This window comes from Diabrotica undecimpunctata, chromosome 1 (genome assembly GCF_040954645.1).
Source record: "Diabrotica undecimpunctata isolate CICGRU chromosome 1, icDiaUnde3, whole genome shotgun sequence".
In the NCBI taxonomy this organism is placed as follows: Eukaryota; Metazoa; Arthropoda; class Insecta; order Coleoptera; family Chrysomelidae; genus Diabrotica; species Diabrotica undecimpunctata.
Window position 1 is genome coordinate 140,742,867 of NC_092803.1, and position 21,700 is coordinate 140,764,566.

At 35.1% G+C, this 21,700-nt stretch overlaps 1 protein-coding gene across 5 annotated transcripts in view; it reads right to left on the reverse strand.

Annotated features, from left to right (window-relative positions):
• Nucleotides 1-21,700, reverse strand: part of LOC140432305 (protein SERAC1) — an 85,575-nt gene that overhangs the window by 56,024 nt on the left and 7,851 nt on the right. For 4 of the 5 annotated variants that reach the window (XM_072520131.1, XM_072520130.1, XM_072520127.1 and 1 more), the window contains exons 3-4: nucleotides 16,316-16,628; nucleotides 5,210-5,233 (exon numbers count right to left, since the gene is read on the reverse strand). In XM_072520131.1, the coding sequence (XP_072376232.1) occupies nucleotides 5,210-5,233; nucleotides 16,316-16,628 (337 nt within the window). The remainder of the gene's footprint in view (nucleotides 1-5,209; nucleotides 5,234-16,315; nucleotides 16,629-21,700) is intronic. The other variant, XM_072520129.1, reaches the window with a different exon arrangement.

Sequence of the window (21,700 nt, forward strand, 5' to 3'; positions counted from 1 at the left end):
GCTGAGAGATTGAATCCCTGACACCCTGTTAGCTATGAATGTTTGTAATAAATGAGGTGACGTTTGAATCCATTAGAGAGCTACGGTCGAGTCCGACCAAAGAAAAATATTATGAATATTAATGGATAAAGATTCAAGATCCTTATTCAATAGCCGGCTCAAAATCAGGGCAGAACATAGCTCAAGACGAGGCATTGTCAACCTTTTCAAAGGTGCTAACTTAGATTTGGCGCAGAGAAATTCGATTTTAACTTTGCCAAACGCATTAATAAGTTCGGAAATGGAATTGGAACCAGTTAGCAGGTCATGCACATAGAAATCATTGGCTATAATTTTAGATGCTTCAGGATAATCATTTAAGTATTCCTCAGAAAGTTGTATTAAACATCGAGTAGCTAAAAAACTTGCCGAAGCAGTACAGTAGGTCACAGTTTTCAGACAAAAGGTTTGCAAAGGTTGGGAAAGATCTGATTACCAAACTATTTGCTAAAGGTTTCTTTGAGAAGGATCGATTAAAAGTTGAAGATATATCTGTGCAATATCAGCAGATGCCACATAAGAATTTTGTCGAAATCTCAGAATTATAGTAACTAAATCGTTTTGAACTACTGGACCTACCATTTGTAAGTCATTAAAAGAAACTCCAGCTGTGGTGGGTGAGGAACCATTGAATACAACTTGAAGTTTAGTAGTTAGGCTATCCTCCTTTTCGACTCCGTGATAAAGAAAAAAGAAATTAAACGCAGACTGCTCATTACATGGAGACATGTAACCCTTAGATAAGTAATCGTTCATAAAACCAGAATATTCTTCCTTTAACATGGGATTCTTGTTAAACTTACGCTCAAGAGTCATATATTTACTTTTAGTAATTGATTTTGACTCACCTAGTCGATCAAGAGAGTCCTTAAAGGGAATTGTTACAATAAACCTGCCATTTTTATCTCTCTTATGAAATGACTGAAAATGTTCCTCGCAAAAAATTTCTTCCTTCGAACGCGGGGAGAAGTAAAATTTCCTCTATTTCCCAGAAGCGAGATAGATCGTTTATTTCAGATAAACGGAAAACATTACAGATTGTCCGTAGTTTGAGTAATTGGACCAGATACAACCCATCCTAGTCTCGTTTTCTGCAAGACGGAACCAACGCGGTTCAATTTTATCTGTCTCACATGGAGCAAGTTATAAAATAGGCCTGCTCCAATTAACAGATCTACTGGTGAGTTAATATGAAAGTTGAGGTCTGATAACTGAATATTAGAAGGAATTCGTTAAGAAGATACATCAACATTACAGCCAGGGAGCTGATCACATATAGAGTTAGTAATTAGACAATTAAGAGAAGTTTTGAAGGAGGAGTAGCAAGAACCAATTGTTAAATTACAATTGTGTTTTAAATTCAATGATATTTGACCAAAATCAGACACTGGTACATTAAAGTAGTTTTTTGCTATTCCCAATTTATCAAAAAAGTTAGATCATTTGATTGCGAAGCACTATCCAGGAGGGCACGACATTTGTACGCATTTCCTGCGTTGTCAAAAATATTGACGAGAACTGTCACGAGAACAAACTTGTGTTCTGCGACATAATTAGATAGTGTTTGAGTGTTGTGTATAGTGGAGTCAGATTGAATATTTAAAGATGACTGCACTGGATTTGAATATCTGGGTAAATTATCAGAATTGTTCGTATTGATATGCAAGAGAGAATGGTGCTTTTTACCGCATTAAGAATATTTTCCGTCCTTACAATTTACATTAATATGACCTGAATGTAAGCAACTGAAACATAATTTTAGTCTTTTAACCTTTTCGGTCCGATCAGAATCACTTAAATGATTGGAATTAAGGCACAGAGTTATTTTATGATTGGTAGATTTGCATAAAACCCAAAAACTTTGGGGGGTTACTAAAGTTCGCGAGGAATTCTTTTTCGAAACTGGATCGAATCAAATGATCTAATCATTTGATTGCGAAGCACTATCCAGGAGGGCACGACATTTGTACGCATTTCCTGCGCTGTCAAAAATATTGACGAGAACTGTCACGAGAACAGACTTGTGTTCTGCGACATAATTAGATAGTGTTTGAGCGTTGTGTATAGTGGAGTCAGATTGAATATTTAAAGATGACTGCACTGGATTTGAATATCTGGGTAAATTATCAGAATTGTTCGTATTGATATGTAAGAGAGAATGGTGCTTTTTACCGCATTTAGAACATTTTCCGTCCTTACAATTTACATTAATATGACCTGAATGTAAGCAACTGAAACATAATTTTAGTCTTTTAACCTTTTCGGTCCGATCAGAATCACTTAAATGATTGGAATTAAGGCACAGAGTTATTTTATGATTGGTAGATTTGCATAAAACCCAAAAACTTTGGGGGGTTACTAAAGTTCGCGAGGAATTCTTTTTCGAAACTGGATCGTTCGTTATTATTCCTTCCAAGGCTAGCATCCATTTTTTCCAAAACGTCAACCTTACATTTTAGAAAATTAATAAGGTCCTCTAACGTTGCGTCTTGACATTTCTTACATTCCAACTCCCGCGTGGTGTAGGAATCAAGTTTTTCTATTATAATAAATATAAGTAGTGTATCCCAAGTATCAACTGGTTGGTTTGATGATCGTAAATTACTTTGCAGTTTATCTATTAATTGTCTGATGTTTGATGCAATTGACTTTGTGATTTTTGGGAGAGAAACATCCATTTGGTGGGATTGTATAATGTTAAATATTTGTTTGCAAATCATTCACATAGCATTTGCCACGAGACTGAAAAATTGTCCGAAGATACTGGCAAACTACTAGGATTTATATTTGAATTATCAAAGATTATTGACTGAAATGAATCTAGGAACTCTAACAATTTTTCATAGTTTCCGCTTAAAATTTTGAAAGTTGAATAGTAGGCAATTTAATATTACAATGAACGTTAAGTTGATTAGACGAACTTACTAGGGATTGAGCATCGTTTTCTAAACTGGTATTATGCATAACTTCAACGGAGTTAGAAGCAAGATCAAGCTCTACAATAAAAATATAAGCCGACGACGATTACTGAATTTTGTCTGCTTGCTGCTGAAGGATGATTGTCGAATTATTTCCATATTAGAGACAACGTACTTATGTAAATCGTTTTATTCCACTTTAAAATTCTTGAAATCCAAACAACGTTCAGTATTAACTAACCAGCATATGAGAGAATTACTGAGAAGTGCTGTCACCAATTATTCACCAAATTTTAAAGAATTGTCAAAGGATTAGATTATGTGAGGTTGTTAAGGCCATGCAGCCTCACCGCACTTCGACCTAAAGAAATCTTTTGTGCATATTATCAAAGGAAGTAAAATAAATGTGTTTAAGTTGACTAGACGAACTTGCTTGGGATTGAGCATCGTTTTCTAAATTGGTATTATGCATAACTTCAATGGAGTTATACTTTGATAATAGAGATCGTGTTTTTGCAATAATAGAGAAATAATCTCTTTCGAATTGATCTCTTTGAGACGCTTCCTCCTCTAAATCACCAAAAAAATATAATTAAATTGTGACAAATAAATAAAAAATGAAAGCAACATTATTATATCTAAATTCTGAAATCAATTATTTATTCTCTTTTAATTAATCTAAAAATTAAAAAAGACAACTAGCTTTATTAGCGGTACGTACTTGACGGTCAAGTCCTGACCTGTGTCACTAGCCGTGTAGGATTCAGGAATAGGTGAATATCATTTTTGAAATGCGAAATCCATCTGCATAAACGTTCACGGTTGCCATGGCAACGTGACGTCAGCCTATCCTTAGTGATAGCTGAGAAAACTGGTGACTGCAGTTCCGTCTAAAAATATATTATCCGTCTTCACCCACTGTTGGATGTGTATTTGGTACTCCTATTTTTCGGAAATTTCCCTCAGCGACAACATTTTGAAATTTAGTCTATTATATAGATATTTTTTATATAGTATAGTGCATAGTATAGTATGTATTAGTTTAGTTTAGTCACAGTAATAATTTTATTTGTTTAGTGCACTTTATTAATACATTTCTCTGTGGTTTGTTTCGGATTTAGGATATAAAGTGTTCTCGTGGATTTCGTTTGGACAAAAATAATTTTAATGACTTCTTCTTCTTCTTTTTCCACATTTCTAAAAGTTTCTCTGTCTTTTGCAATGTGGAATAATTCGTCTACAGTCATGTTTGTCCAGTCTCGAATATTTCGCAGCCATGATTTCCTCTTTCTACTTATTCCCTTTTTGCCATCGACTCTACCTTGCATGATGACCTGCAGAAGACTATATTAAATGGTGGCTAAATTAATGACTTGGTGTGTAATAATATATTAGAGACTCCGTTTCAGCATTGGAAAAATGAAGATAAAAGGGATGTTCTTTTACATGGTCGACCAACCAGTATTTTAAACATCTGCGTCTGATTCAGAGTGGTGGGCTGCAATCAGCATCTGACTCAGAGTGGGCGGCTGAATCGAAACTCACCAACCCGTTTTAGCAGGCGTGGTGTTTTAAACGCCAAAAAACCCTCAATGAAATGTCAAGGTTCAGAACTAAAATACCTCAGGCAAACAGAACGAATTGTATATAAGTGCCCTATATAAGTGCCCTAAAAAACTGTTTTCAAGTTATTAGGGCTCTAAACTCTATTCATTTTTTTTAACGAATTTTTAATGAGATTTGGGCGCGAAGTAGGTACCAAAACTCCTTTTGGCTCCGGCAAGCTTTCCTCATCTTCACCACTTTTTTAGGCCACGAGCCGCCGCTGTCGAAATTATCTAATAATTCTACTAATTTTATTTTCCCATTTGGAATATAATAATTATCATTGGAAATATTGGATTCCACATCTTTTATAATTTTTAAAGAAATATCACACACGCGTTGTTGTACAAACGTTACCGATTTTAAAGGACTACCATTGTTTTTTTTTTTTCGCAAGAGTATTTAAGTAACTTACAAATCAATTGCCGCTACCCGCGCGAAGCATTATTGTTTTTTCGTTGGTCAGTTGAATCGTTGCTTATTTACTTTATCCTTAAATCGTATCAGTTCACTGAATATGCTTTATTATACTATATGGTAAAACAATAACTACTAAAATATAAACACGTAAGTAAAATTGAAAATAGAGTAATTATTAAAAAAAATTGAACACTTATACCTTACATGTAGGTAAATAAATAACATACCTTATGCTCCATGTGCTCCATGCACTGTTAGCATGTACAAAAAAAATCTGTCAAAATTTCTTTAAAATACGTAGGTACATAATAATGCAATACATATAGGCCAGGGAAATAAGCAAAAAAAAAGTAGCCTGTATGGACCTCTGTAACAATAAACTTATGTTTCCTGCAGTCGATTTTTTGGACTTACTAGTTATTAACTAATTAATGTCAAAACACGGTAAATTTTCGCTATTTTCGTCTATTACCAAAAAGTGAAGTAAACCAAAATTTGAGAGTAATAGACTTATAAGTCATATAAAAACCTTTAAAATAGCGTTTTTTAAATGTTTCTATCCTTCTTAGTTGCTTAGAAAGTTAAAAAATAAGTTAAAAATTTCGGTTTTTTATAAATGTTAATAACTTTTTTAAAAATAAACTTATAACCTTCATATCGCATGGAATATTGGGTCTTATGGTGCTTAAAATATGATCAAAATTTTAAAAGGATAGGTCAAATAGTTTAAAAGTTATTTAATTTGTTTATCCCAAATTAAATTTTTTTTCAACAATATAAGTCAGAAAATTATTACTCCAGTCGTCAGAGACCAAAATGCCATTGAGCCTCTAAAAATCATACGAACAAGCTGAATTTTGCGGAGCATATTGCCTTTGGGACCCCAAGAAAGATGCAACAAAGTTTACCACTTTTACCCCCGGGTTTCCCAATAAAACCACCCTCGCAAGGGGGTAAAAACGCAAAAAAAAACGGGTGTGGCAGTCCAGTGGGACTGCCGGTAGAAGTTATACTTCTATACACGCGTTCGTCGTTACAAATTTATATGGAAGTCAATCTGCAATCATTACATATGTAATGCTATAGGTAAGAGAGAGCAAAAAGAGAAAAATAATTAGGTATACAGGTATATGGTGCATCGTTTGCTGTATATAAACATTTGACCTGTAATAGGAGTATAGTAAATGAAGGATTGAATCAATATTTTAATGAAAGTATATATTTTTATTTTCATATATGTATAAAAGGAGCTAAATGCAAAAAAATTTTTTTACACATACTCTGCAGTAAAATTCATTGTTTATTTTGTTATTAATATAAAAATACAATACAATACACTGCAACATAATTCAATATAATAATACAATACAAATTAAAATGCAATATTCATAAGTATTTAAAAATGACAATATACATAACTTACTTACGCATATATTTAATTTACCATGATAATATTAACAAAAAAATAATAATATTAATAAATATTAAATATATTTACAAAAATACACACAAATCTATGAACGCGCGTATAGAAGTATAACTTCAAAAAATGTTTGTGAAAGATAAAAATAAAAAACCAACAACTCGGATTATGTTGTAAATTTTCATTTTGTTTTAAAATTTAGCAATTTGTGGAAAATTACATATATTTAATAAGATTAACGTAGGGTTTTTAAATATTTCAAAAATAAAAAAGGAAATTCATATTGGGATTCGAACTCACATATACCAGCGTATAAACCAAACACGTAAGAAATTTGCCAATTAGACATGACACTAACGTATTTCGAAATTGACAGTTCTTGGTCATACAGTGATTTATTGTAATTATTGTTTTGAAATACAAAACCTAAAATAATTATGAACATTTAATAATAATATTAATATAAAAAATTATATTATATGATATATATATATATATATATATATATATATATATATATATATATATATATATAATAAATATATATACAAAAGCAATATTTTTATTCTCAATAGAGAAAGAGAGAGAGAAAATATATCTACATAATATATATAAACAACTGTCGTTTGCCTGGCCGGATCAGTGTCACGAAAAAAAGCGCAGTTCCCTGGGCTAATACTTTAAAAAACCATTTATGAATTTAAATTACTATTATAAATACAAAAGACCTTTTCGTTTGCAACTAAAGGGGGTAACAAACAAAATATACCTAATTACTAAAATATGCCTAAGGTTTAAATATCGCAAATATACTCCAGGGAAATAATCAAAATTTAATTGGGGTCAGGACTTCGCAATATACCGAATGTAATACCGAATATACAAATAAAATTTCATAAAATTCGATCAAGCCGTTTCGGAGGAGTATGATAATATAACACTATGACACGAAAATTTTACATACATAATATATAGAAGATATTCACTTATTAAATGACGTGTAACAAACTTCATTTTATTTTTTTATAACTTTTTTTATAACAACTCTAAAACGACTGGAGCGATTTTACTGATTCTAATTTTGAAATCTTTATAGAAGTCCAAGGAAGATTTAAAAGGTGAGAAAATATGATGAAACAGTAAGGAGAATAGTAAAAGCGATAATTTTATTTTCACATACAGTTAAGTTGGATTGACATCACTAAAAAAGAGGCTATCTTCGCGTCTATTTACTTTTTTTACTTTTGGATGATTGGAGTTCGATTCCAGCTTTAATTTTACTAATTATTAAAATTCGCCATGTTTTAATTTTTTTTCCATAAAAACTTCCTGACCATAATGAACACATAAAAGAAAGAATCCAATTTGGTGCAGTGGTTTTGAAGTTATGCGAATCAAACATTTCGGTGATTTATTTTTATTTATATAGATTATATATATTACTGTATACCGCAAGGTTGCTGCACGCGTCTCGATATTTCGCGTCTCGTTAAATATTATTTCGGGCACTTGCAAAACACCATTCCGATCAATAAGACGTATTCACTTCAAAAGTTAACTTTAAAATATTTTAACCTGATTCACAAAACATACCTACACCTAAAATTCTACCAAATCGCAAAAATTGGTTCTTTTGAATTTAATACATGTTAAATAAAACCACTAATAGTCTAATACTAATCCGAATAGTACTTTTGCTCGAGCTCTTCAAAATAGGCCGAAGTTTCAGCGACGACTTCATCATTTGTTGCGAAACGGCTTCCTCCGAGCCATCTTTTTAGGTTTGGAAACCGGAAAAAATCGCTGGCGGCAAGATCTGGGGAATACGGTGGGTGTTCAACCAATTCATAGCCCGATTCGTGTAATTTTGCCATGGCGACGGCCGATCGGTGAACCGGTGAATTGTCTTGGTGAAAGAGCACATTTTTGCGTTCCAACACGGGCGTTTTCGACGCAATTCGGCATCGAATCGATCCAATAATGCTGCGTAGTACTCACCATTGATTGTTTTTCCTTTTTCCAAGTAGTCGATGTGAATGATGCCCTTCTCGTCCCAGAAAACAGTCGCCATCACTTTTCCGGCCGAATGTGCACTCTTTGCCTTCTTAAGCGGCCCTTCGTCGCGTTTGCGCCACTGTTTCGACTGTTCTTTGGTTTCCGGTGTGTAATAATGCACCCAGGTTTCATCAACGGTGATAAATCTGTGAAAAAAATCCTTTGTATCGCGCCGTATCATCGCCAAAAGCGTCTCCGAAGTGGTCACACATTTTTGCATTTGATCGATTGTCAGCAAACGCGGCACTCATCGCGCGGATAGCTTTTTCATGTCCAAATGATGTTGTGTACGCGTTCGTAGGAAATGTTTAGGACCTCTATTAACTCGCGGAGCTTAATTCGACGATCTGCCATAATCATGTCATGGACTTTGTTGATCATTTCCGGCGTGGTGACTTCATTTGGCCTCACGGGACGCTCATCATTAAAAACACTCGTACGACTACGGACAAATTCAGCTTTTCAAAATTTTACTGTTGCTAACGAAGGTGCAACCTCACCATAAACTTCGTCCAGGTCGGCTTTGATTTGCACATGATTTTTATCCTTTTTGTGGAGGAACTTAATCACCGAACGATACTCGACTTTTTCCATTTCTCCGAAAACACAAAATTTGCTTGCTTTTGACGGCTGTAAAAACCCACGGTTCGTAGACTTACTACGGTTGCCTCTTCCGCCTAACCAATGAACATTAAGCCCGAAACTGTACTCTCGTGACGTAATTCTTCCCCTTCAACCAATCAACACTGCAATCGACCTGCCCTCTACATTCAGTTTCAATCGCGAAAAAATGGATTTTGTATTCTTGTGTACTCTGGTGACGTAACTCAAGCATCCCCACCCCAGTTGGAAGAGGCAACTGTAGTAAGTCTACGAACCGTGGTAAAAACCAAACTAATTGTTTTTAAAACTTAAAATTTTGACAGACGTCATGTCATGAATGGCAAATGTCAACACCGAAACAAATCCGGTATCAAGTAGCGCCATCTATCAAAGGCTCGTTTAATATCAATATATCCTCGTAAGAACACCCCTATTACTATTGATTGAGTACATTATGCTATCACATGCACATGAATTTTTAAAGAACCAGTATATCTATTTAGAATTCTATAACAAAACTTTTATTACAAAAAAAATTTATTACAAAACTGAGTTTTGGATCTATTTTAGGAGAATGTAAGGTGTGATTGTACTAAATGTATAATTGAACTTCTTATTTTATTTTTTGGACAGAATGAATTTTATAAAGAAGACGACTCAATGAATATCTAATTCCACCTATTTGAAATATAGAAACATATATAAAAAAATTGCTGGTTTGTACTTAATATTTTGTCAACTTCTGAGGAAATCCCTTATGTAAATAATTACTTTAAGCACTTAGATTTATTGGCCTTCGCAAAAGAATTTCAGGTTTGGAATATGGTTGAAATGAATATGTTGAGTGAACAGAAGACGACTAAAAAATAAGCGTTTTTTTGTTGAAAACAAATTTGTTGACGTGACAACGTCTTAAATTAGGTTGTGGCTCGGAGTCACTCATGAAAAAGTGTAACGCCCGCTCACGTCTGTTATGATGAGTCACCGAACGAGAGAGAGGCCCGCCGGACCGGCGAATGCCTTGCGTCTCTTGTCACCTCGGGGGAACAATTAAGGGTCTAACCACCTTCTGTTGTCCCCGGGTGCTCTGTATAGGGCTTCGGAGTTAACGTCGAGAGCTCCTCTACTTTAAGTCCATTTTCGGGTTATGGACTTGTAAATATTTCGGTGTCTTGCCTTGAAAAAGGCAAGATATTTCTTACATGACAATTTCTTCGTCGAAATAAAACACCGAGTTAAGTTGAAACAATTCTCAGCCACAGAGTATGGAAAATAAATGCAGGAAGCAGGGCCCCGAGAGCACTAAGCTCTCGGAAAGCCCGTGAGGGACTGACTTGGCTGACCTGAAAATCGCCAATATTTATATGCGCTGTTCGAGCGATAAATAGGGATTTCCAGGTCAATGGGAAAATTCGAGGCGGGGCGATGCGCATCGAAATGCGTACTAGTCCACAGACTATGGCATTCGATGACATCCCCCCTCCTCTGGAGACTCTGCGGCTGGGAAAAAATATTTATTGATTAAAAAATACAAATGAAATACACAAGAAAATATGCATAAAATACAAGTAAAATGTTCAAAAAGAAATTCACACAACACTGCACTACTTACAGGGGGAGATCGGTGGTGATGACGGCATCTCAAGCTCCTACAGGTCCATCCTCGGTCGGTGTGCCAACTCCTCCAACGGGCTCGTCTTCTTCTCGGTCGTCCGTATCCCATCTGCCATATCCAACGGGGTTTCGTAGAGTACCAGTGTGCCGAAGCCTACGTGGTCGTCCAACCACTTTCGGTAGGGGGGCGATGACTGGGTCTACTCCTGGACTTCCATCGGCATCTGGGGCTTCTAACTTCGAATAAGCCTGGCTCGTCAACGGTGTCTGCACGTCGAAGGCGTCAGGTCTGCAGAAGGCCTCGATGTCGGAGTGTTAGAGTATTGCTTTCTAACACTACGTGGTTCTCCCCATTCTTCTCTTGACTTCAACCTATGTTGAAGTCAGGGGCGGCTCGTGATAGTACAAGATGGTGAGGCACACTACACTTAAGGAAAATTATTATTATTATGGTTAGCTTCTCTTTGCTCCAGTCATACCCGGCTAAGGAGGCATTGCTCGCGCCAGCAAACAATGACTTGGCGTGAGAAGGACTTCTGACGATACGCGCGCGGATCAACAAAAGTCATCCTCACCTCAAAGCTCTCCTAAGCCCTCCTCCACCCTCCCTTATGTGCACTGAAGGTGCAACATAAGGGCTGACTGCTTTTTGAAAAAGTCCGCGATTGAGCTGTATTTATGAGCACCATGTGTAATAGGGTGCTCATAAATGTAACTTAAATGATACCCAAGGTGTCGTTAAGCGACTTACTCCGGTTTATCATGAAATCTCGTATCGTGAGATAAAAGCGAACGAAAAACGAGGGAGCTCTAATCCTCGAGCCTGCACGAGGATCTAGGTGCCCTCTCCCGTGGCCTTTTTTTATTTTTATAATTTTTTTGTGAATTTTTTATTATTTTATATTTTTTTTTAATCTTTATATTTTTTATTAATTTTTTTGGGATTTTTATATTTTTTTGGGGGTTAGTAGGTATTTTTTATCTGGGAGATTTGTTAGTAAGTGTTATAAATGGCGACTGCTAATCTAGTGCCATCTTCTTCACGCTCTCACATATCCCTTCAGTTGAAGCTTCGGTCTAGCATATCTCCATTGATCGTTCTCGTCGTAAGATGTTAGTCGGAAGGTCGATTTTGTGACATCATAACGTGAGGCCGTTTACGTTAAATAAACTTAAACAAAGGGTTAAATTTTGTTTTTTGGTTTTTTATTTCACGATTTTTAAAAATTATAATTATTTTAGAAAAACTTCAAAAAATATAAATTCTAAAAGGAAAACTGAGTTCTAAAATTTAAAGTTTTTTATAAATTAAAGGAATTCTGCGAGACTTCTGTTCTGCAAAATGATCTATTACATCGTCTATAAAAACGTTCTCATCCTGTGATTTTATAAATGATTTTTCAATTGAGATTTTTGCCATATTACTCAATCGTGTCTGTCCAGTTGTATTTCTGATGTAATTTTTAATCCTTTTTAGCGCGGAGAAACTTCTTTCTGCAGAAGCACTTGTCACTGGCAAAACAACACAAATGCATAATAATTTAAAAACTTCTGGCATACAAAGTTTTAAATCATAATCGTGAAAAAAAGTTAACATTTCATAAGGGCTTGCGCAATTTTCTATTATATCATTCCCGTACATAGCGGATAACTCACTTTTTAGTTGATTTATATCAAAAATATTATACTGCGTTGTCAAGTTTTTTAATAGATCATGAGGAAATTCTTTAGCAAAAATGGGAAATTTTGATATATTCAACAGATCAAAGAAATGTAATTTTTCAACGTCGCAAAACCTAACCTCTATTTGGGTTGCTATAATGTCAAGAATTTCAAAAAAAATTTGCCTTAATTGTTGAGTTTTATCAGTCATTTCAACTCCCTTACGACGACGTTTCGAGTGTAACGCAGCGGTATCCAGTTTTTCATAAATTGTATCAAAATAAGTACTGTTACTCCTAAATTCACGTATTTTACTTAGGGTATTTTGAAGTAAATTTCTGGCCTTAACAATGTCTGTATTTCTATTTTGTAGAATGGAAAAAACAGTATCAGTTTGATGAAAAATCAACGAAAATATTTCTAAAAAAAATATGTTCTGAGGATCTTCTAAAAAAGCTTTTAAACCTACTGCTTCTCTTATTGTTTTGTCATCAAAATCGCGACTATTAATAATAAAATCAAAGGTCTCAAGTAATTTATCCTTATTATTATTAACTGTGAGAACTGCGCGTGAAGTAAAATTCCAGCGAGTTGCTACATTAGAAGGTATACGATTTCCTCCAATGTGTTCTAACACTTGGGTACGCTTTGTAGATTTAGAAAAATATGAAGAAAAACCGGATAAGGTTGAGAAAAAAACTTTAACTTGTTGAATTGAACTGCATGCGTTACTTAAAACTAAATTAAATACATGTGCATAGCAATGAATGAACATGGCTTGAGGCGCTATAGATTTAATTTTTGCCTGTAGACCATTCACTTCTCCCGACATTACAGAAGCTCCATCGTATGTCTGAGCCACTAATTTACTATGCAAGTTGAACTTTCGAAATTTGGTAGATAAAAATTCAAATAAATCTTGAGCAGAACGCCCGGAACTTACATCGTAAAATCCCATGAATCGTTCGACTGGTTTATCGTTTATTACGTATCGAAAAATAACGGATAGTTGTGAATGGCAGCTTATATCAGTAGTCTCATCCACCTGCCAGGAAAAGAATAATGATTTTGAAATTTCTTCCTCAATTTTTTTATTTATAACAAAAGCAATTGAATCGATTAATTCATTTTGTATGGTTTTAGATGTCCCAGAAAAAACTGATCTAGAGTCATTATCATGTTCTAAAAATGTTTTTAAATTAGTGTCAAATTTACTAACAAGAACAACTAGCTCTTTGAAATTCCCGCGATTTAAAGATTCATTAGATTCATCATGCCCCCTAAACGGTAACTCTTGCATACAGAGGTGTAACGTAATATCTATAAGGCTTTTTAAAATTTGCCGATTTTCTTTAACCCTAGCATTGAAATTTTCAATATCTATTTTACGCGAATTGTCTAGTGCTGTGGCGATATTTTGCTTTTGTTTTCTCATAAGAGTAAGCTTGCAATTCGATGTAATATGTTGAGAACTTTTATTGTGTAACAATAGACTCCGAGACAAATTTTTCAAATCAGTATAACCACTTTTGAACCAAACTTTGTCGCTAGTATTAGCTGTGGCAAATAAAATGCATGGCCAACAAAACAATTTATTTAATGTTATACTACCCGTAAGCCAGTCAAACTTTTCGTACCATGCATTTTGAAATCCCCGATTTGGTTTTCCGACGCCACCGATAGAAACAAGATGTTTACTTAAATCTGGAATAGGTCGTTTTACGACTTTAACTATATATAATTTATCTTCATATGAATGACTTGAAAAATTCTGCTGATTGACTAAAAAATTTACGAGATCACAAGTATTACGAATATTTACATTTACCTGGGAAAGTTGTGACGAAGTGCTCGGTGCTAAATCCATTTTTCACTAAAATCGAAAATCCTGCAGACAAAAACAAACCCACCAAAATTATTAAAAAAACTTAATTAGAATTGCACTTATTATATAACATGTAATCTTACTGTTTTTTTAATGAAAAACAACACGAGATACGTCAAACGTGATCCTGCCGCACAAAGAGGTCAACAGGAAGTAATTTAACTACTACTTACTCTTACTACAACAATTTTGCAGAAATATTCCAAAATGTACCAATGTTGCCAATCTGGTAAATGCATAGAAAAAAAAATATTTTTTGTTAAATCGGAAAACAATAGAACAATATGTATAGTACCATCTACTAAAGGAAAATACTCTACTACAACATAACAATGTTGTTACAATTTTCAAATAAAAATCTATGTTTTATTTAAAATGTACTTTTATACCCCGAGGGAAAAAATGTAGCGAATTGGGTACCTTTGTACCCAAACGGCAACGCTGCTCATTAAAAAAACCAGAGCGGCATGCCTCTCTTGTTCGGTGAAATCGTGGGCAGAAAATAAATAAATCATGTTGAATTTCGCTAGATAATGTGATGTCTAATATGTCAGACAGAGCAATGCCGTGAGGCTTGCCTCGGCGGCTATAATTTTTAAAGAGAGAATGAGATGCACAGATGATACCTATATTAGAAGCTGGCGCGGAAAATGCAGCCGTTGTTTATTTAATATTTTGTGGTTTAAGCTTGTCCCTTGTCCGGCCCGTAGATTATGAAGAAATATACAAAGATAAGACATCAGGGGTGTACATATTTTAATTTTTTATCATAATGAAAATAAAGTTATTTAGAAAATTCCAAAAAGTTAAATTGTAGTTAAAGAACGTAAATAGTCGATTGATACTGGTGAGGCACTGCCTCACCTGCCTCATAGGACCAGCCGCCCCTGGTTGAAGTCAATGTTGTGTTGCCTTCTGTGAATTCGAGCTGAGTCGTGGGTTCGGATTTTAACCACGTTGTCGGGCGCCATGTCACCTCGGGGGAACAATTAAGGGTCTAACCACCTTCTGTTGTCCCCGGGTGCTCTGTATAGGGCTTCGGAGTTAACGTCGAGAGCTCCTCTACTTTAAGTCCATTTTCGGGTTATGGACTTGTAAATATTTCGGTGTCTTGCCTTGAAAAAGGCAAGATATTTCTTACATGACAATTTCTTCGTCGAAATAAAACACCGAGTTAAGTTGAAACAATTCTCAGCCACAGAGTATGGAAAATAAATGCAGGAAGCAGGGCCCCGAGAGCACTAAGCTCTCGGAAAGCCCGTGAGGGACTGACTTGGCTGACCCGAAAATCGCCAATATTTATATGCGCTGTTCGAGCGATAAATAGGGATTTCCAGGTCAATGGGAAAATTCGAGGCGGGGCGATGCGCATCGAAATGCGTACTAGTCCACAGACTATGGCATTCGATGACACTCTCTCCCACTCAAACATGATCGGTCCGCTGCGCGCGCAGCACTAGAGAATTAGGCGCGTTGAATCAGTGCGTGCTTGTGTCTCTGTCTTTCTCGAGCGTTCTTGGCGTTGGAAAACCGAGAAAGCGTCATAATACAAGTTCACACGTGTGGTTAAAGTATCGTCAGCTGTGTCTGTGGTGAAAATGTGGAGTGCTTAGATTCGTCATTTACAACAACTACAACAATAAAGGTAAATAATTGTACACTAATATTTCATTATCGTAAACTATGATTGATTGATTAATTGTTAGATTGACACAAAAGTTGAGAAACTGAGTTTATAGGTTATGTCATACTATTGACAAATGTTGATAGTGTTAAGTAAATTATTAGTTTAAATCACTCTGCAATCAATCGTAATTCAGTCGATTCAGTCATATCAATAAATATTCTACCGAGAAAAAGACGTTGTCACGTAAAATCTTCGCCCGTAAAACCGACTTTACAGGCAACCGATTTTTTTTTTCTATGTTAAGCCACATATAGATCGATCAACTATTTAAAGTATGTTTCTGCTGCCCTATTTCCTTAAATTCTATTCTAACCAATAAATACGACTGCATCATGCTACTAATTTTTTAATCCTATGGTCAAACATCACCGTTTAAAAAATATTTATTGACTATGTATACTTACATGCTCATAAACAAATACTTCTGATAAAAAATATCCAAGGCAAGGATGCTGTGACTTTTCATAAAGGCCAATCAAAAAATCTCTCATAGCATTTATTAACATGTTTCTATCATAATTGTGGTATCTCAATGGTGGTTCCATAAATAATCTTTTGTCGGCATCTCCTATTCTAGCCAATCCAATAGCCGTTTTTGCATCTATCATATTAGCTAATTGAGAAAAATGCCAGTCGTCTAATTTTTTTATTTTTACTAGTTGTTTTACAGCTTTTATTCTGTATTCTTTTTCTCCAATGTTAGCTAATTGCACCAATCTATATAAAAATAAAGTTATTAAATTATTCTCTCCTTACTACTCCAGTTGGTGTCTATAAAGATAGTAGAGGGTTTGCACTTTGTGATAATAAATACATTTTTACTGAAAAGTATCCGGAATGACTGAGGAAAAATAATATCGAGATGCATTTCATGAAAAATTTTTAATAACGTGCGTTATATGTTCTCGTAACTTATTCTTTCAGTAGAGAATATCTTGATCACCATGTAAATCAACTATCAATCGCCACCTTTTAAATGCAATATTTTACCTACTTAGTATGGTACACTTCATCCAAAAAATGGCCTAACCCGGACATCCAAATTAAAAGTTTTCCTCCAACTGTTCTATATTAAAACTATGCGGTTTAGCGTGAACAATGTTCTATACAAAAATGTTGAACATACATTGAATTTGAAACAAAAAAGATCCTCTGCATAATCCTTCTAAAAGGAACGGTTCCAAAGGTACGGAGGATGTACATGTAGACCATGATACGTAAGATTACGAGAAATTAATAATCAAATTATCTAGTATTGACAATTGAAAAAGTAAACTCGAAATATGAATGTTAAAATTTACAAACCGTAAAAAATTAAATAAGTACAAAGTATTAAAACACCTGAACTCTCTTCCTTATCAACAGGAGTTATAGAAGATGAAAACGTGAACTGTGATAAAGCGTTTGAAATTCGGAACCCTGGCTTTGAAAGACATTGAAAACAAAACATTTAATGAGATGCAATTCAAAAGAAAGTTAGCTGTTCAGTTCCTAGCCACTATAATCAGGTCGATGACAATTAACACCACCAACGTATGCGTAAACACTCTCTTACATTGGATGGTGTGCAGAGTAATAAGTGATGAGAAGCTTAAAGAAATATTTCATTATTAACTACGTGCGTATCCTCTTTTCGACGAACCTGGCTTGATGAGAAAAAGAAGCAATTGTTTTGGTTCCAGACACAAAAAATTATCAACTACTCTATTCAGGGAAAATGTGATATATCATTAATGGAGGTCACCTCCTTTATCGTGTTGTCTGGTGACTCCCAGTTACCTTTAAGGAGATTTACGAGCAATACAGAGACTACGTAATTCCTCATTACGGAACAGCAACTGTTGTATTTGATGGATACCAGCAAGGAAATACAAAAGATGAAGAACACCTACGCATGCAAATATAAACAAAAGTGAATTTTTAGGTAACGCTAACAACAAAATGGGTGTAATTTCATTTCTTACAGTCAGACATCTTGCAAAGATGATATCGGGTAACGCTGACTTAATAGTTTTAAAAGCTATTGATGAAGCTAAGAAAGACGTTGAATCTTGTGTTATGGGTGATGACACGGACCTACTAGTTTTGTTGACTGATCACCCACCATCAGAGAAGAAATTGAAAATGGTGGTACCAAAGAAATACAATCAGAAGGAAAAAGTCTACATTATTGTTGACTGTCAGCGAGGCATTGGGAATATGAGGGATATCCTTGCAATATACGCCTTTACAAGATGTGACACAGTATCAGCTATCAGCTACATAAGAAGGGGAAAATTGCACATTATAGGAAAGTGCAAGTTAATGACTCTCTTCGTAGAAAACTTCTAGTCTTCAACGACACCAAAGCTGACCACAGTAGAGTAGCTGATGCCGGAAAGCATTTTCTTCTTGCGATGTTTGGTACCAGGAACATGAAAGATCTAGATTGTTTTTTATTTCAAAGCAGCCTATACACTCTTTACTCAAGTTAGATGCACTACCCCCACTTCGGCAGCTTCCAACCAGAATTCGTTCAGAACCTACCACCAGGCACAGTAGTGACTGAATGAGAAGAAGAATCCGCCCGTGGTGTTGAAATAAGATTAATGAACACCTAACATCAATTACGACAGTACGTGCTGCAGCTCCCGAGGAATTACTTCCCCATAATGTGTACTTGCAAAGACGAATGCATCCGTAACTGTGGGTAAAGAAAGAGTGGTCTAAACTGCTCAAGCATATGCAGCAATTGCTCAGGCCTACGTTATGATAATAGGGACACAACCATCATAGACGAAAATGTACAAGAGGAGGATGTTGTATTTGAAGAGGACTGAAACGGATGAATAAGTTTACTTGAACTGATAAATGAGTTTACATACTTGCAACTCATTACATTATAATCATCATTATTTTGCAAGAAATATTTTGAGTAGGTATTTAAAATTATTTTGTTTGAATTTACTATTGGAAAAATATTCATGCGACATTGTCCATAGAAAGTTCAGAGTAGGTTTCTCCGTACCACAGATTTATAAAGCCTAACCCTGTGGAAGCCTCTTTTCCCTTAAAAAGTAGCGCCCCTTGAGAAGGTGGTGAGGTTGACGTTCCTTCAAGGGCTTATCGCTAACATACCACCGGCCACTGAAATAGTAAATTACATTTACAAAACACAATCCTGTTAAAAAAATTAGTTTCCTCAGTAATATTATAATTTGTCCAAAAAATATAAAAAATATGGAAAACCTCCACTTTTACACCCTCCGTAACTCCGGAATCGTTAATTTTATAACAATTATGCATCTGACCTTTCTTGTTTTAAATTTGACGTAGAACATTTTTGTATATAACACTCCCTACCAAACCAGACGCTCGAAATAGTGTATATTTTTACTGAACTATACGTGAACCCTATAATACAATTTGGTGTTGGAGAATAACTTTTACTTTGGATGTCAGGGTTTAGGTCTAATAACATACTAACTCTAATGTGCTGATTTTTCAACTCATTCAACAGACCTAATTTTCTGTTACCTAATTCAAAACGAGATTTATTTGATCATACTGAGGTCTTGGATTATACAATGAGCTACAGAAATATCTTCTGAATGGTAACAAGTTTTTCCTGTGCAACTTTTGGTTTCACTTGCAGCAGGATCATTGAATTTCTCATCGGTATTTCTACAAGTTTCTTTAGTCATTTCCATGATTGGTCTGCTGACTGAAATTAAAATATCTCTGGATCATCTCCAATAGGTACTGATGCGGATTCCATTCATTATTGAAGGAACTTTCTTGCAACCATTGGAATCTTGATCCTGATCCTATTGTTGTAGCGCATTTACTTCTCGGTAAGATGTTTAGAATCACCATTGATCGAAATCGAACACACGTTTTCGAAATTTAGCTTTCCCTTTTCCCGAAGATACAGTGTACACCCAAAGTGCATGATGTAAATTCGGTTTAGTCTTAATTTCCCTTTACTCAAAAACAATCAGTTAGTGAACGATTTATATATTATTCTGCCACTTATTTATTTCACAATTCACATTATACACACTAAGTGTTTACAGCTTTTATTCATGTCTACAATTGCTGCCGTTTATTGTCACCTCGGGGGAACAAATAAGGGTCTAACCACCTTCTGATATCCCCGGGTGCTCTGTAGAGGGCTTCGAATATCGCAGTCGAGAGCTCCTCTACCCAAGTCCATTTACTGGATATGGACTTGTAAATATTTATCTTCGGTGTCTTGCCTTGAAAAAGGCAAGATATTTCTTACATGACAATTTCTTCTCCGAAATAAAAACACCAAGTTAAGTTGAAACAATTCTCAGCCACAGAGTATGGAAAATAAATGCAGGAAGCAGAGCCCCGAGAGCACTAAGCTCTCGGAGAGCCCGTGAGTGACTGACCTGGCTTGACCTGAAAATCGCCAATATTTATATGCGCTGTTCGAGCGATAAATAGGGATTTCCAGGTCAAGAGCCAATGGGAAAATTCGAGACGGGGCGATGCGCATCGAAATGCGTACTAGTCCACAGACTATCGCATCCGATGACATTATTTACATTACTGATTAGCCCTAAATAACGAAAAGGCCATTTCATTCCATGTATGGGACCTCTAGTTGATTCCAAAAAGACCATACGTAACATTGTTTTAATATTTGGAGGGCATATAAAGGTGACAAATAATTAATGTATTAACGAAAAAAAAATTATGTACTTTATTTCTTATATGCAATCCTATTTTAATACAATTACATACGATTTTTCTTAATATAATTGTATACTTTGGTATAAATCACAGCCTTATGCTTGATTGCAAAAATAAATTAATAAATAAAATACAATATGTTTTGAACAATAAATAAAAATATTAACTTTTAACAGCATTTTCTCCAAAATAAAGTTTGTCAAATTAATGAATTTGCTCACATAACTATGGTTTTTTCTCTGGAAGTTATCTGTTCTACACCAGTCGTACTGCAGCCTTGGATTATTGTAATCATCATCAGTTGGCGCTACAGCTCTTCGTGAGCCCTGGCCCGTCTCAAAACATTCTCCCATCCTTCCCTGTCGAGTATATATCTTCTCAATCCCCTTACTCCAGTGTTCTTCTTCTTCCTACTATATTTAGCATGGTTATTTTAGAAGGATCACTTTCATCCATCCGCACAACGTGACCCACCCATCTTATATCTGCATCCCCAAAAAGTCTACAGAGTTCGAAATTATATCGCCTTCTCCACAGATCATGTTCGTTAAATCCGTCATATATGGTCTTCAATATTTTTCTTTCAAAGATTCGTAGTAACTATTCATCTCGGGTCATCCTTGCCCATGTTTCCGATCCGTAAGTGAGCACTGGGCGTATTATTGTTTTATAAAGTTCACATTTTTTTGCTCTTGATATATTTCTCGCTCTTAGTTGAGGGCCTAGGCCAAAATAACAGGGGTTAGCCACGCATATTCGTTTTCCTATTTCTTTGGATGTGTTATTTTTGCAGTCAAACAGTGACCCTAAGTAGCAGAACTCTTCCACCGTTTCTATAGTTTGGTGTTGCACCTTGTTATTATTATCGTTATATTAAAGATATTCTGTTGCATTCTTGATATAGCCGACATATATTTAGTTTTCTGGGTGTTAATCAAAAGTTCAATATTTTTCGGCGTTTTTAATAGGTACGTGTGAAAGCTTCAACTGCTTTATTTCGGATTCTTCCAATGATCACGATATTATCAGCATATGCCATTATTTGTATACTACTTATAATACTTTGTATACTACTTATAATACGACTC